At 48.3% G+C, this 15,059-nt stretch overlaps 1 protein-coding gene and 1 long non-coding RNA gene across 6 annotated transcripts in view; one reads left to right on the forward strand and one right to left on the reverse strand.

The window, feature by feature from the left end:
- The window catches only part of GRIPAP1 (GRIP1 associated protein 1), a 22,579-nt gene continuing 7,520 nt past the window's right edge, over window positions 1-15,059 (forward strand). The window contains exons 1-17 of one of the 5 annotated variants that reach the window (XM_036460539.2): window positions 1-72; window positions 2,118-2,184; window positions 2,324-2,385; window positions 3,289-3,315; window positions 4,097-4,204; window positions 6,619-6,769; window positions 7,603-7,787; window positions 7,993-8,040; window positions 8,664-8,695; window positions 8,796-8,843; window positions 8,978-9,077; window positions 10,315-10,392; window positions 10,614-10,706; window positions 11,541-11,675; window positions 12,436-12,531; window positions 12,790-13,002; window positions 13,123-13,236. In XM_036460539.2, the coding sequence (XP_036316432.1) occupies window positions 31-72; window positions 2,118-2,184; window positions 2,324-2,385; window positions 3,289-3,315; window positions 4,097-4,204; window positions 6,619-6,769; window positions 7,603-7,787; window positions 7,993-8,040; window positions 8,664-8,695; window positions 8,796-8,843; window positions 8,978-9,077; window positions 10,315-10,392; window positions 10,614-10,706; window positions 11,541-11,675; window positions 12,436-12,531; window positions 12,790-13,002; window positions 13,123-13,236 (1,599 nt within the window). In that variant the 5' untranslated portion in view covers window positions 1-30. The remainder of the gene's footprint in view (window positions 73-2,117; window positions 2,185-2,323; window positions 2,386-3,288; window positions 3,316-4,096; window positions 4,205-6,618; window positions 6,770-7,602; window positions 7,788-7,992; window positions 8,041-8,663; window positions 8,696-8,795; window positions 8,844-8,977; window positions 9,078-10,314; window positions 10,393-10,613; window positions 10,707-11,540; window positions 11,676-12,435; window positions 12,532-12,789; window positions 13,003-13,122; window positions 13,237-15,059) is intronic. The other 4 variants (XM_036460540.2, XM_045570382.1, XM_045570383.1 and 1 more) reach the window with 4 other exon arrangements.
- The window catches only part of LOC118731799, a 23,509-nt gene continuing 14,458 nt past the window's right edge, over window positions 6,009-15,059 (reverse strand). Inside the window, exon 5 of the long non-coding RNA XR_006739526.1 lies at window positions 6,009-6,463. This is a non-coding gene — a long non-coding RNA (uncharacterized LOC118731799). The remainder of the gene's footprint in view (window positions 6,464-15,059) is intronic.

The raw sequence follows: 15,059 nt of genomic DNA on the forward strand, positions 1-15,059 counted from the left end.
AGCTGTTGGGGGGGGGGAGGGGGGAGGAACATGGCGCAAGCTCTGTCCGAGGAGGAGTTTCAACGGATGCAGGTGCTGCTCACCAGGGAAAAGACCACCGGGCTGGGCTACTGGGGGCGGAGTAGAGAGAGATCAGGCCACAGGCTCTGAGACGGGGTTGGTTGGGATGACCTTGAGTCTAACGGATTGGCCTGGAGAAGGGAAACTGAGGCTCTGAGTGGTGAGGCTATGGGATTCCGAGATACTATTGGGCTCTAAGGGGTTGAATTCTGTGAGCCCTGTGGGCAGAGGGAAGAGTCCTAGAGTGGGGGATACCTTATTCAGACTTGGAGGGGATAAGACCTTTGGCCTGTGCTGGGGGGACACCACCGGTGGATGATGATAACGTTAGGGTTCGAGGGAAGAAGATCCTGAGAGGGAGAAACCATTTTGTCTAGAGAGGAAGTGGGCGTTGGGTCATTTACGTCATAATGGGGGGAGCCCTTGAGAGGGCAATAATATAACCCGCTGGGAGGTGGACATTTTTGTGGGAGATACCATTGTGCCAGGGGGTTGAGGAAAGACCCCATATGTTATTGTTCCTGGAAGAGGGGGGATCCTGTGTGTGGTACTGGTAGGGGGTCCCAAGAAGGGGCAGGTACCATTGGATGATTAGGGGTAATTAGGCCTGGGGTAAAGAAGTCCCTGAATGAGTAATACCATTAATTCTTGTTAGAGGACCAGAGGAATGATACTTGGGACCATAAGTGGAGATCACTGGGCTTTGGACAGGTACCCTGACTGGGTACTCTAACCACTTGATTATTTTTTATGGGGGCAGAGGCTCTGAGATGGGCTGAAAGACCAGAGTGGGCCATGGCTGAGAGAGTTCGTTACTGGGAAAGACCATTGGGTTGGCGGGGGGGGGGGGGGGGGGGGGTGGGGGGCGCGGGGGCGGGGGGGTTCTGAAAGTGGAAAACCCCGAGTAGGGTTCTGTGGGAGAAGAGGAAGAACTCTGAGGGAGGACAGGTCTCTGAGGGGAACCAGTTATCCCTGTGTGAGAAACCCTGAGGGTGGAAGGTTGAGGTCATTGCACATGAAAGGGGACAACCCCTGTAACTTGTACAGGGGATTCCGGGTAAGAGCAATCCAACTGGACCACCCAAAACCTTGTGGAGGAAAATCTCTGAAGACTGTAGGGCCATCCCATTGGATCATGACTGGGGAGATCTTGAGGGGGGTGGGGACCCTTGGGTGAGGAAAATTGATTTCATTATGACATGAGTGAGGGAAAAATCATTGGGCTCTGATGGATAGGAATTCTAGGTGGGTGCCAATTGGATTAGACTGTGGGAAACAGATCACTGGTCAGGGAGAGGACAGAAGCAGGAAAGATTCTGCAGAGGCCAAGCCCTCTGACCTTTAGCACAGAACCAGGTGGGTGGAGGCTGGTGCATGGGAGGGAAAGATCCTGGTGGAGTAAGGGAGACTGGTTCTGGGAAAAACTGGCATCAAGGCCCTACAAGGCTGGTAGGTATCTGAATGCTGTTTGACATGGTTCATATTTACTTCCCCTCAATCCTTGAAAGGGGACGGAGCATATTTTGAGAGCTTTTGGGGCTGGGGACCCTTTTTTACTCAGTGAAATTGGTCAAGAGACTACCAGGCCTTCTCCCCTTGGGAAAGAGAAAGGAAAGCAAGCCCCTGCCCCTTGCTCTGGCCAAAAGGATAGATACACTCACTCCTGACAGAAAGACAGAACAGTGTTTAGTGTGTGACAAGGTCAGCCAGAAGGAGGAGGAGGAACTTTATCCTATGGGCATGGAGAGCCGTGGAACACACATAAGCAAGAGCCTGACTAGGTCAGTGCGTAGTGAATTGGAAGAGGAGAGATGGAAGCAGCAGGGAGATGGAGAGGTTCAGCTGGTTGTGATTATAAATAGAACTGGAGAAGGTGGGTAGGGGCTGAGAGTCTGGAAGCTCTTTTAGGATGCAGGATGCACAGGTCTTAAGGAGCAACTAAAGAGGCACAAGGAGGGCAGCAGGGTCTGTGGGGCTCATGGGATTGGTACCCTCATGGTGAAGTTAGGGGAACATTCTTGACCAAACCATTTCCCTTTTCTTCTTCCCTACTCAAGGCTCAGCTTCTGGAACTCCGAACAAATAACTACCAGCTTTCAGATGAGCTACGCAAGAATGGCGTCGGTGAGCCAGAGGGTCTCCTTAGAGGGGGGTGGGTTTGCGGGACAGAGGCTAAGGGAGGACACCTCAGAGGCCTGGTGGGAAGACCTTTCAGCAACTGGCCACTGACTGTGGCTGACACCCCCTGCTTTACCCACACCAGAACTCACCAGTCTTCGACAGAAGGTCGCCTACCTGGATAAGGAGTTCAACAAAGCTCAGAAGGTAGTTCCCTCCACCACTCACCCACCCTGGAGCCATCTGACTCATTCATCGCTCCAGTGAGCCCCTCCAAGAACCAAATCTAATGTTACATGCTGTCATTAGTCATGCACAAAATTCGCATGGAATCTCTCTAGTTTGCTAATTTCATCTAATCCTGCTTAATGTATCGATTAATTTTAATTTACTCTCAATTCACTTTTTATTTTAATTACTTGTTCTCATTCACAAACATTTACCTAAAGAGTCAAATCTAGTGGTAGATCTGCTTTGAATCTTCCTCCTCTCCTCCACTCTCCTGCCTTTTGCTCCTACTTTCCATCCTTGATCTGTTCCTGTTGGTAAAGTGACACTGAACCTACCTCTCCAGTCCTCTGAAGATGAGGTCACATCTAAGCTATTGTGGCCCCTCCAGGCATTCAAGGCCTTCTTTTGTCTCTTCACTGCTCTGTCTGCATGCATACCACATTGTTATCCATAATGTGTGCTCCAGAAATACACGGTAGATGAAGGAATACAGAATGTAGGAAGTCTGGCAGCCAGGGAGCTGTGCTTTTCTTTGTCCCCACCTGACAATGCCCTCAGCTGCTCAGCAGTGGAATAGCAGTTTCCCTGGTGCATGGCAGGGATCCACATAGACCTGTTTGGACAGGTGTAGCAATTCAGCCACAATGTCTAGACTTGGAGACCCAGCCCATGAAAGGTTAAGTACTATTATAAGAATCATGAACAGCCTCAAGAGCTCAGAGGAAAGGATGTAAGCAGGATGCCACTCACTGCATCATTCTTGTAGGCTACAAATTGTCATGCAAGCTACCATCCCCCAACCCCTGTTGACATTGTCCCCCCCTTGATACTTAACCCTCCCTGTTTACCCTTTCTCTCTCCCCCACTCCTCACCTATAGGCCCTGAGCAAGAGCAAGAAGGCTCAGGTAAGAGGACTCATGATGGGTGAATGTGTCTGGGAAACTGTCTTAGCAGGGATATTGTTATATGCTGGGAACTCCTACTACTGGCCTTTCTCTGTGGGACACTTGCATCTGTGACTGTCCATTTCACTGCCTTATGTTACTGTGTCTGTCTTTGTTTACCTGTCTTCATTCATCTTTCACCCTGTGCTTCTCTCTGTGGGTTTTCCTTCTCCCTTTCTTTTTATCCTTCTCTCTGTCTTCCTTTCCTCTCTCTCCAACTCTTGTTTCTCTCCCCAACCTTCTCTTTGTTTCTCCCCACCTGTACCTATCTCTGCTATCATTTCTCTTTTCTTTATCTCTCTTTATGACTCTTTGTTTCTCTCTCTCCCATTCCTCTCTCTTCCTCACTCATTTCTTTCCCTGACTCCCTCTGTCCTCTCTGTTCTGTTCTGTTCTCCTTCTCTTGGTCTGTCTGGTCTTATCTCTCTGTTTCCTACCTTTTTTTCCTTTCTATCTCTCCATCCCTCTCTTTTTCCCTATCCATCCCCTTTCCCCATCTCAACCTCCTCTCTCCCCTATTTCTATCTACCTCCCTTTCCTCCCACTCTTTTTGACTCATGTCCCTGTCTCCTCTTTTATACCTCCTGGCATTTCTATCTCCCTGTATCTCCTGATTTCGCCCATCTCATTCTCTGTACTCTATCTTCTCCCCACCCGTGTCATTTTCTTCCTCTCTATTCCTTTGCCCTACCTCCCCATCCTTTCTGCCTGTTGGAGACCTGGTCCATGTCTGCCACTACAGGAAGTCGAGGGGCTACTGAGCGAAAATGAAATGCTTCAAGCAAAGCTGCACAGCCAAGAGGAGGACTTCCGCTTGCAGAACAGCACGCTCATGGCTGAGTTCAGCAAGGTGCCTGGGATAGCCGAGGGGGGGTCTGCGGGGTTGGAGCCACCTGGACAGAAGCTGGAAGGCAGCTGAGGGCTGTTGAACAGGGGCTGGTCCCGGACCACTGTCCATGGTGCTGAAACAAGTCCTAACTTGTTGCTTGGGGGGCAGTGGTTTGACAGATGGGGCTACCTACTGGGCTGTGATTAGAAGATTCCAAGCCCTGGGGTCAGCTGGTTCCTGACAAGTCATTCCTTTTATCTGCGTTTCAATCTCCTTGTATATGTTTTGGGGCTGATGCTATGGAACTCCAGAATGTTGGTGGGTAAAGTTCACATTTAACGTAGGCTGGACAGATGTTCAAGCTACTTCCCTTTTTTCTTCCTGACACGAGCCTGGTGTTCTAGTTTTATAGAATTCATACTGGATGGGATAATTCTATCTCCTCAGTGTTTTTATTGTCCTGGCTATCTAAACTTACTAGGCAATGGGAGATATATTTTATTCTTTGTCTTTATTATGTATTCATGCTCAATGATTTTCTACATTTTAGTGTGTTTAAGGAAAAATGTATTATGACAACAAAATGTCATTTCCAAGGCTCCATGTAAGATTAGTGCTTAAGACCTTAAAATACAAATAAAACACACCAAACTGTAAGGAGGTACAATTCCAGGAGAGGTGATTTAGCAAGGAGTAGTTAAGATCCAAGAGGCCTAGATTAAACTCTTGGCTCTCCCTTTTACTACTTCAATCTTGAGCCCGACACTTGATCTGCCTGTTTCTTGGCTTCCAAATGTTTAACATGGAAATGATGATGAAGACAGTACCTACCGTGCATGGCGTTTGTGAGGATTGAACGGGCGAATGTCTGTAAACCACTTAGAACACAGCCTTGCACATTGAGGCAGAGGCAGGTGTTCCTCCATAATTCCCGCTCATGTTCCCCAGCATCTGCCCTGGGGGAGGCCCTGGACCAGGTAGAAAACCTCCTTCATACTTTTCCTCCTGGGAACTGGAAGTGCTCAGAGAGACACCTTTGTGCCAGGCTTGCCTCTCTTCACTTATTTGCCAAGATATTTCAGCTGAATTGTTCCTTCAACAAATCGTTATTTAGCATCTGCTGTGTGCTCTGTGTTATGGAAATAGCTGTGAGGGGCACAAAATGGTCCCCACTCTTGGGGAGCTTACATTCTGGGGGTAAGATGGGGAGAAAGATCATAACATAGTAAACAAATAATAGCAATACCGATAGCTGACAGCTATATAGTGTTTACTGTATACCAGGTCCTGTTTGATGTTTTTTACTAGTATCCCTGTTTAACAGATGAGGAGAACCGAGCCCCAGAGAGAGGAAGCAATGTGTCCTATGATCACACAGCTAATAAATATCAGAGTAGAAATTCACATTCAAGAAGTATGGTTTCAGGGTCTGTGCTTCTACCCTATATTACCAAAGAAAATGTAATTGTCCATTAAAATTTATGATCCAGAATTTTTCAGAGCTTTAAGGAATTAAAAACAGTGAAATTTAGGTGTGATCAGTGCAGATAAGAAAGAAAGGAACAGAGGACTGTGCTAGAGGGTATTGGAATTTCTGTGTTAGGGAATACCACTTGAAAGGTGACATTTGATCGGAGCACTGAAGGATACAAGCCAGTCCTGTAGAACTGGATTAAAGGAATAATGTGCTGGGTAGAAAGTATTCCAAGCAATGGAGCGTGCAGGAGGCAGCCAGTTAATGATTCTCTCGCATTATTGATGTTTCTAGCTCTCTCTCCCTTTTCCTTCCTCTCTGAAATAATAAAAATATATAAAAAGGAAGAAAGTATCCCAGGCAATGAAATAAAAATTCTCTGTGGGTCTCAGTATTCTCATCTGAAAATGGGACAAAGGATCTTGTCAGATCAGCTGTGAGAAATGTTAGTCAGGAGTTAAGGGGCGGGCTTAGTTTTATTTGCATTGCACACCTCTCCAAGGCCAAGGGCTGGTGATATGGGGCTATGGGCAGTGCTGGCCCCGGAAATGCCCTAAAAGCTGTCTGTGGTGCCTAGGCTCCCAGACACAGACCCTTCCACAGAAGAGGGATGGCGGTGGGGCTCTCCGTGATGCAGACATCTTGGACCAGCAACTTCCAGAGGAGCCTGAGGTCTTGGATGACGACTGTGAGGTTGGAGTGGACAAGCAGAATATTGTTCTCAGTATTCTCAACCTTCTGTGGCTGCCACTTAACAGATGTGTGCATTTGAAAGTCATTTAACATCTGTGCCTCAGTGTTCTTATCTGTGAAGTGGGGATAGTGAATGATGAGAGCAGTACATCACAGGAGTGTTATGGGAATTAAATGAATTGGGAAGTGCATGGGCCAAGTGCTTTGTATATTTCAGCACATATTCTGATTCTCTGCCTTTCCACCACCCCGCTCTTCCCCTGCTCAGCTCTGCAGCCAGATGGAACAGCTGGAGCTGGAAAACCAGCAGCTGAAGGATGAGGCTTCCAGGGCAGGGGCTGCCCAGGCCGGAAGCATTGTGGATGGGGAGCTGCTGAGACTGCAGGCGGAAAATACAGCCTTGCAGAAGAACGTGGCAGGTGTGTGGAAGCCCACCTGGGGATGTGTGTGACCCTGGGGCTTAAGTAGGGAGTTTTCCTCCTGGGAAAAGGTGGAAAGGCTTCAGAATCTAGCTTGGCCCTGCCATGAACCCCAGTGTATGACTTTGGACAAGCCATTTCACCTCTCTGAGCCAAAGCTTCGTCCTTTACAGTGTGTATAATGATGTCTGTCCCCTGGGCGACTGTAGCAGAGATAAGAGGTGGCACATTTCTGATTTTTCTGAGTTTAGTTCAGTGCCTGATACCTAGCAGATTTTACAGATTAGCAAATGGAGCGTCAGAAAGGAGATGCTTGCTAAACAGAGAAGGGGAATGAAGGAATGTTGGGAAGATCTAAGTCTAGATTGTCAGTGGGGTCTGAGATCAAAGCTGAGAGAAAACTTGATAGAATGTGGGAGGGTTCTGATGTGTGGATTTCTGGAGAGCAGCTGGGGGGTGTGGGGTAGTGAGTGGTAGTTTGGTGACCAGGAGGGAGACTATAGAATGTGACTGGGGATCAGGAGTTCATAGGAAAAATTCAGCTCTAAGTGGGCAGTGGAGGATTGTGGGCATGACCTTGGAGGGCTATGGGCAGGGCTTGGGTAACAAACTTGATCTAATTTGATGGTAGACAGGATTTCAGTAGTTGGTGGGGCTTAAAAGATTTGTGATTTGTGTGGTTGGGGCTGAACCTTGGTTTTGTAGGCTTGTGGTCTTTGGGGCAGGGTCTCTGCTGCCTGAGGGGTTAAAGCTCCATTCACCCTCTATTTGACACATATCAAGGGTCTTCGAAGATCACCTCATGCATCATATATCTCTGTTCTGCCCACTAGCTCTGCAGGAGCGCTATGGAAAAGAGGCTGGGAAGTCTACAGCTGCCAGTGAAGGCCAAGGGGACCATCCAGAGGGCCAAGCCCCTGCCATCTTGTCCCCCATGCCACTGGCAGAGGTGGAGCTAAAGTGGGAAATGGAGAAAGAGGAGAAGAAATTGCTCTGGGAGCAACTACAGGGCTTGGAGGTGAGTTTGGGTTGGTTAGGGTTGGGATGCCAGGTGGTGGGGCAGATGCCCCTGACCCCATAAAGATGGTTGTGACATCACAGTCTCATGGGCTGATAGATTAGGGAGGCAGGAGGGCAGGGGAAGGCACGCAGGAGGGTAGGGGGAGGCACAGGCCTAACCTCCCCCTTGCTTATACCAACCCCCTCCTTTTCCCTTCCTATAGAGCTCGAAGCAAGCCGAAACATCCAGGCTACAAGAAGAACTTGCTAAGGTAGGACTGCCAAGCTTTCCCTGGCCTTTGCCTTATCTCCTTTCCCATCTGCCATGCTTCCCCCATCAGGACAAAAGCTGGCTGAGTACTCTCTCAGAGCCTCAGTTTTGTTGTCTGTGAAATAGACTCAAGCTTAACTCTCAGAGTTGCTTTCAATATGGAGTGGGCTAAGTGGTCCCACTATGTCCTGTACATGGTGGGCCCCATTCCTTTATTATGTGTCCTCCCAGCTCTGCTTGGTCATCCATCTGTCCATCAATCTACCCATCCATCCATCCAAGAACTAATAGACTGCAGGCTCTTATCTTAGGAATTGGAGACCCAGTGTTGTATAAGGCAATCATGACCCTGCTTTTCAGGCCTTCCAGCCTAGCCATTCTACAATATAATGTAGCCATTGGTCAATATGTTGGGGATGTAAATGCTGGGAGATCATATTGTTGCTGCTGACCAGCTGGGCAACCAAATGACTGAATCCTTCTGGGACTCAGTTTCCATGAGATAGCATAAGTAAATTCAGCTTCCAAAAAGAACTTAGAAGTATCTGTAAATGTTAAGTGTGTTTTTGTCTTTACTAATATTACGGTTGTTAATACTTGTTTGTACCCTCTTCTCCACCCTAGCTCTCAGAAAAACTGAAAAAGAAACAAGAAAGGTAAATTTCTTTTTCCCAGAAGTCGGGGAAGGGATTTGGCGGGACTAGGGAGGACTGACTTATGGCACTGACTCACTTATGTCTGTCTGTATGTGTCTAGTTTTTGCCGTCTGCAGACAGAAAAGGAGACACTATTCAATGATAGCCGGTAACTACCAGGGTTGGTGGTATTGGTGGACAACAGGGACAGTGCCCACCAGAGTTAACCTAGGACTACAAAGGGCAGAGCTGAGAGATTGGGCCTTAGATCATGGTCAATGTACCCCTTCCCATCACCCTTAGGAACAAGATTGAGGAATTACAACAGCGGAAGGAAGCCGATCTCAAAGCTCAGGTGGCTAGAAATCAGAAGCTGCAGCAGGAGCTGGAGGCTGCCAATCAGGTGAGGGGCTGGGTTCTGAGGTCACTAGGATAGGGCCAGGGCTGGGAGGTCTAGGGAGCTCTGGGTCTAGGGAGACTAGTTGGGAAGTCTTAAGATTTCTTGTGTTGGAAATATAGGGACTGGATGGGTCCTGGGCCTCCTAAGGGCTAGGAAAATGGGAACTAGGGAGCCCCAAGAGCCCTTGGAGTTGAGCTAGGAGTCCACATGAAGCAGAGATCTCAAAGGATGAATCTGCAACTGGGGGGAAGGAGACAGGAGTCTGGAGAAATCTGTGGTCACTGGGAACTGAGACCAGGAATTAGAGTGAATCTGAACTCCCTGGAGGTTGGATGACTTTGAGATCTATATGGGCTGGGTAGATACAAGACTTTCAAGGATGAGACTGCTGGGCCTGGAGGTTGAGTGCATTTGAGGCCCTCAGAGTATTGGGTCGGAAGCACCTAGGAAGTTGGGTCATGGTCTGGGTGGTCCTGAGACCCTGTGGACTATGAATAGAAAACTAGTGAGGGTGAGACATCTAGGTACTGGAGCAAGTCTAGTTGGGCCTGAGGCTCCTGAGGATTGGGCTTGGGTGACTGTAAAACCTCCAGGCTTCCCCCTAGAGAAGGTGAGTCTGAAGTCCTATGGATTGGGAAATATGGTAGTTTGTAGGTCTAGGGCTGCCAGAAGCTGGGGACAGAAGTCTGGGGAAATCTGGGTCTTCAGTTAGCTAGGTTTGAAGATTCCCGGAGACTGGGGACCAGAGTGGCAGATGGTGGGTGGGATTTTCGATCTGAGACCTCACTAGGAGCTGGAAACTAGAAGACTTTATGAGTGTGAGACCTCTAGAGTCTGGGGTTATGATTTTAGGTAGATCTTAGACTCTTGGGAGCTAGGATATAGGAGGTCAGAGGAGTGAAACAATTTGAGGTTGGGGTCTAGAGTCTGGGTGAAACTATAGTCCTTGAGGGCTGAGTATATCTGAGAATCTGGGGGCCTCCAAACTGGAATCTGGGTGAGTGTGAGACCTTTCACAGAGTGAGTTTGAAATCACCAGGACCCTAGGTGTTTTCTGAGGTGCTTGGAACTGGGATATAGGGGTGTCTGAGGCCTCTGGGTGAACCTGAGATCTCTGGTGGCTGGGTATTTTGAGACCCTTGAGTGCTGGGAACATGCTTTCAGGTGGTCAAAAAGGGAGTCTGTGTACCCCAGTGGAGGCTGAGATCTAGAACGGCCTCCCCTGATCTGGTCCCCACAGAGCTTGGCAGAGCTAAGAGATCAGCGACAGGGGGAACGCCTGGAACACGCAGCAGCTCTGCGAGCTCTCCAAGATCAGGTACATCATACCGGTGGGCTCAGTGAGATGGGGGCAAGGGCGGCGCGGTGCCAGTGGGTATTGTACAGGCAGGCAAGGCCCCAGGGCTTCTGCTTTCTCTGGTTGTGGTTCGTGTGTGTGTGTGTGTGTGTGTGTGTGTGTGTGTGTGTGTGTGTCCGTGTCTTTTCTTGCCTGTCCTCCTATTCTGGACCCTCTCTCACTTGTTGTGGGCGTGGGACCAGGTGTCCATCAAGAGTGCGGATGCAAAGGAACAAGTAAAAAGACTTTTGGATGAGAAAAGGGCCTTGAGGATTAACCTGGCTGCCCTGGAGCAGGTACAGGACAGTTGGGAGTCCCATCCCCTCTGCTTCTGATTCATGGTGGGGCAGTGTAGTCCTGACCTCATGCAGTTCTCCCACCTCTGTTTCTGTTTCATTCTCAGCTTCTTTCTGTTGGCTTCCCACCCTCTTCTCTCTCACCATCTACCCCTACTCCTCTTTGCATTCTAGTTTCTCTCCAGCGCAGTACAAGGCATGACTAGTCTCAAGTGTACTCTCTGAATCATGTCTATCTACCTATCTATCTATCTATCTATCTATCTATCTTTCTATCTATATCTATCATCTCTATCTATCTATCTATCTACCTATCTACCTATCTATCTATCTATCTATCTACTTATCTATCTTCATATAGCCACCACCCAAATCAAGGCACAGAACATTTCTGTTTTTTTCTTTTTTCTTTTTTGGACACAGCATTTCTGCACTCCAGAGATCCCTTCTGCGCTTCCCAATCTATACTTCCTCCAAAATAACCACTCCTCTGACCCCTAGCAACATAGATTAGTTTTCTTTGCCCTTTAACTTTATGTAAATGGAATTATACACCTACTTTTTGTGTCTGGCTTCCATCTTGCAGCATTATATCTGTGAGGTTTAGTCATATGTAGCACTGGTTTGTTCCTTTATCTCTGTGTACTTTCCCATCGTATGAATATACCATGTTTATCCATTTCCCTGCTGATCTTTCTCCCACTGTTTTTCTCTTTGAAATTACTCCTCTCCTGGCTCTCTTTCCTCTCCCTCCCTGTCTCCCTGGAACTGGGAGGCTCACACCCTGTGAAAGGAACCTTTTACTCCACTTCCTATCACCACTACTTTCTCTAGATCCAAACGGCAAAGACCCAAGAGCTGAACATGCTCCGGGAACAGAGTGCTCAGCTGTCAGCTGAGTTGCAGGTGCGGCAGACGGAGTATGAGCACCTCATGGGACAGAAAGATGACCTCAACACCCAGCTTCAGGTGACACCTCTGGCCGTGACCTGTCTTCTCCTAGTTCCCTTTTGCTTTGCTGGCTCAGTGGAGTTTGCAGTGAGGTGCAGTGGGAAGACTGTGCAGTCAGGAGGACCCTGTTTCCGATGTGACTCTCTTAACGTATTAGCATGTGTGTGTTCTAGACCAAGTTGTTTCCCTTTTCTGAGACTAAGCATCTTCAGTTAGTTAGGAAAGCCATTCTGATTCCATAGTAGACAGTAGAACAATAGTGGTTTCTACCGAGTAAGATAGAAGTTTCATTCCCTCTCATGTAAGAGTCCAGGTAGGTTGCCCAGGGATGGGACAATGGCTTCTGATCCATCACTAATGGCCCAGATTCTGTCTGCATTGCTGTTCTGCCACCTTCAACACAAGACTATCTCGGCATCCAAGATGCTTGCTCAAGCTCCCCTGCCATCATGTTTGTATTTCATCTGAGAGGAAGGAGGAAAGGGAGAAGGGCCCAGCATGCCCCTTTCCTTTACAACCTATGTTACACTCACCACTGTTAACTGTGGCTGCACCTCATTGTGAGGGAGGCAGGGAAACATCAGCTAGAGCAGCATGTGCCCAACCAGAAAGTCTATTGTTAGGGATGTGAGGGAGAATGAACGCTGGAAAGCAGCTAGCAATCTGTCCTGTTTCTCATGTAGAAACGCAGAGGACAATGCTCACTTTTCATGTTCTACTGGAAGTGCCTACCTCTTGGGAGCCCTTTATCAAACTCACCCCCTTTGCCCCACATTAGGAGTCATTACGGGCCAATAGTCGGCTGCTGGAACAACTTCAAGAAACCAGTCAGGAGAAGGAACAGTTGACCCAGGAACTACAGGATGCTCGGAAGGTGGGCACTTGGGAAGACTTCAAGAGGCGGGATTAGCCTGGTTCACGGGGATGGGGCAGGCGATGTGACCCAACTCATGGTGAAAGGCAGGGATGGGAAGTGGACCAGTTCCACGAGGATGGGTGAGGAGCAGCCAGTTGTGTGGGGCTGGGGGAGAGGTGGAGTTTGGCTTGTTCCTCGGGCCTGAGGAGCGGTCAGTAGACCTTCTTTGGGAGAATATTGACTGACATCCCCCTGCTCCACCTTCCTGGTCCCCAGAGTGCTGAGAAGCGGAAGGCCATGCTGGATGAGCTGGCAATGGAGACACTGCAGGAGAAGTCCCAGCACAAGGAAGAGCTAGGAGCCATCCGACTTCGGCATGAGAAGGAGGTGCTGGGGGTGCGTGCCCGCTATGAGCGTGAGCTCCGGGAGCTGCATGAGGACAAGAAACGACAGGAGGAGGAGCTCCGTGCCCAGATCCGCGAGGAGAAGGTGAGTGGGTAGATGATGATGCAAGTCCACCTTTCAAACAGGAGCACAGCACTGCTGATGGGCCAGGGGATGGTGCCTGCTCCTCCACCTGCCTGGCCCATGACAGTCTGTCCTCCCCAGGCCCGCACACGGGAGCTGGAAAGTCTCCAGCAGACAGTGGAAGAGCTTCAAGCTCAAGTACACTCCATGGATGGAGCCAAGGGCTGGTTTGAACGGCGCCTGAAGGAGGCTGAGGTGAGTGGGGCCCGGTGAGGGAGGCACAGGGCCTGGTCAGGGGACATGAGAAACCAGGGGACAAGGAGTGGTCAGGCCTTGGAACTTTCTGAGATTCCCTGGCTCACTAGCACAGCCTAGTGGAGAGCATCCGGCAATGGCCATCAATAAGGCAGAATGTCTCCCTAGCTCAGGGGTTGGCAACCTTTAAGACATAAAGAGCCACTTGGACCTGTTTTCGAAGGAAAAAAAAACCTGGGAGCTGCAAAACCATTGCGACATTTAAAACAAATATAACACTGCATATATTGTTTCTTACCTTAATGCTATATACCGGATCGTGCAGAAAAAGGATTTTTTCACTTAACGAAAAGAACCGCATGCGGCTCCGGAGCCGCAGGTTGCCGACACCTGCCCTAGCTGGTTTGGCCCAGTGGATAGAATATCAGCCTGAAGACTGAAGGGTTCCAGGTTCGATTCTAGATCCCCAGTAGGGGGCGTGCAAGAGGCAGCTCATCAGTGATTATCTCTCATCACTGATGTTTCTATCTATCCTTCTCCTTTCTTTCTGAAATCAATACAAATACCAAATACAAATATACTTAAAAAAAAAAAAAGAATAGAAATATACCAAAACCAGTTTGGCTCAGTGGATAGAGCGTCGGTCTGCGGACTGAAAGGTCCCAGGTTCGATTCCGGTCAAGGGCATGTACATTGGTTGCGGGCACATCCCCCGTAGGGGGTGTGCAGGAGGCAGCTGGTCGATGTTTCTCTCTCATTGATGTTTCTAGCTCTCTATCCTTCTCCCTTCCACTCTGTAAAAAATCAATAAAAAAGAATAAAAATATATTTTTTAAAATAATAGGGCAGGCCCTGACTAGTTTGGCTTAGTGGATAGAGCGTCGGCCTGCGGACTGAAGGGTCCCAGGTTCAATTCTGGTCAAGGGCATGTACCTTGGTTGCGGGCACATCCCCAGTAGGAAGTGTGCAGGAGGCGGCTGATCGATGTTTCTCTTATCGATGTTTTGGCTCTCTATCCCTCTTCCCTTCCTCTCTGTAAAAAAATCAATAAAATATATTAAAAATAATAATAGGGCAGAATGTCAAATCTGCACATTTGAAAAGGCACCTTCTGAAATCATACTTCTGTCAGGAAATTATTGTAATATATTCATTTGGTTAAAAAAAAACAAAAAACTTTTACTGCCATTTTCTGGCAAACTCATCATAATACATAAGCAACAGTGTCACAGAGCAGGGAGGAGCAAAAATGCTGGAGCCAGTCAAGGTCTTGGCCAATGTCACACATCTAGAAAGTGGACTCAATCCCACTTTCTAGATGTGTGACCTTGGCCAAGTTTTCTGACTTCTTTGTAGCCTGTATTCATCATCAGTAAAGAAGGGATAATAACAACACCTACTAAGTATTCTGGAGAGGGGAATATATAATATAAAATGAGTTAACATATGTAAAATCTTTCTAACATTCCTGGCTTGCAGTAATGCTGTGTTGTGTGTGTGTGTGTGTGTGTGTTTATTTCAGAGAGAGGAAGGGAGAAGGAGAAAGGGATAGAAACATCAGTGATGAGAATCATAGCTTGACTAGCTCCTGCACACCCCCTAGTGGAGATCTAGCCCATAATCCGGGCATGTATACTGACTGACTGGGAATTGAAATGTGACTTCCTGGTTCATGGATCCACACTCAACCACTGAACCACACCGGCCGGGCTTATTAAATAAAATGTAAATGCAAATGTCAGTCTTGGATGCGAACAGCCGTGACACTTCTGTGTACCGCCTAAAGGCACACAGTGTTCCCTGCAGGAGTGTCTTCTCTGTGT

The sequence above is a fragment of the Pipistrellus kuhlii genome, unplaced genomic scaffold (assembly GCF_014108245.1).
Source record: "Pipistrellus kuhlii isolate mPipKuh1 unplaced genomic scaffold, mPipKuh1.p scaffold_m20_p_32, whole genome shotgun sequence".
Classification (NCBI taxonomy): Eukaryota; Metazoa; Chordata; class Mammalia; order Chiroptera; family Vespertilionidae; genus Pipistrellus; species Pipistrellus kuhlii.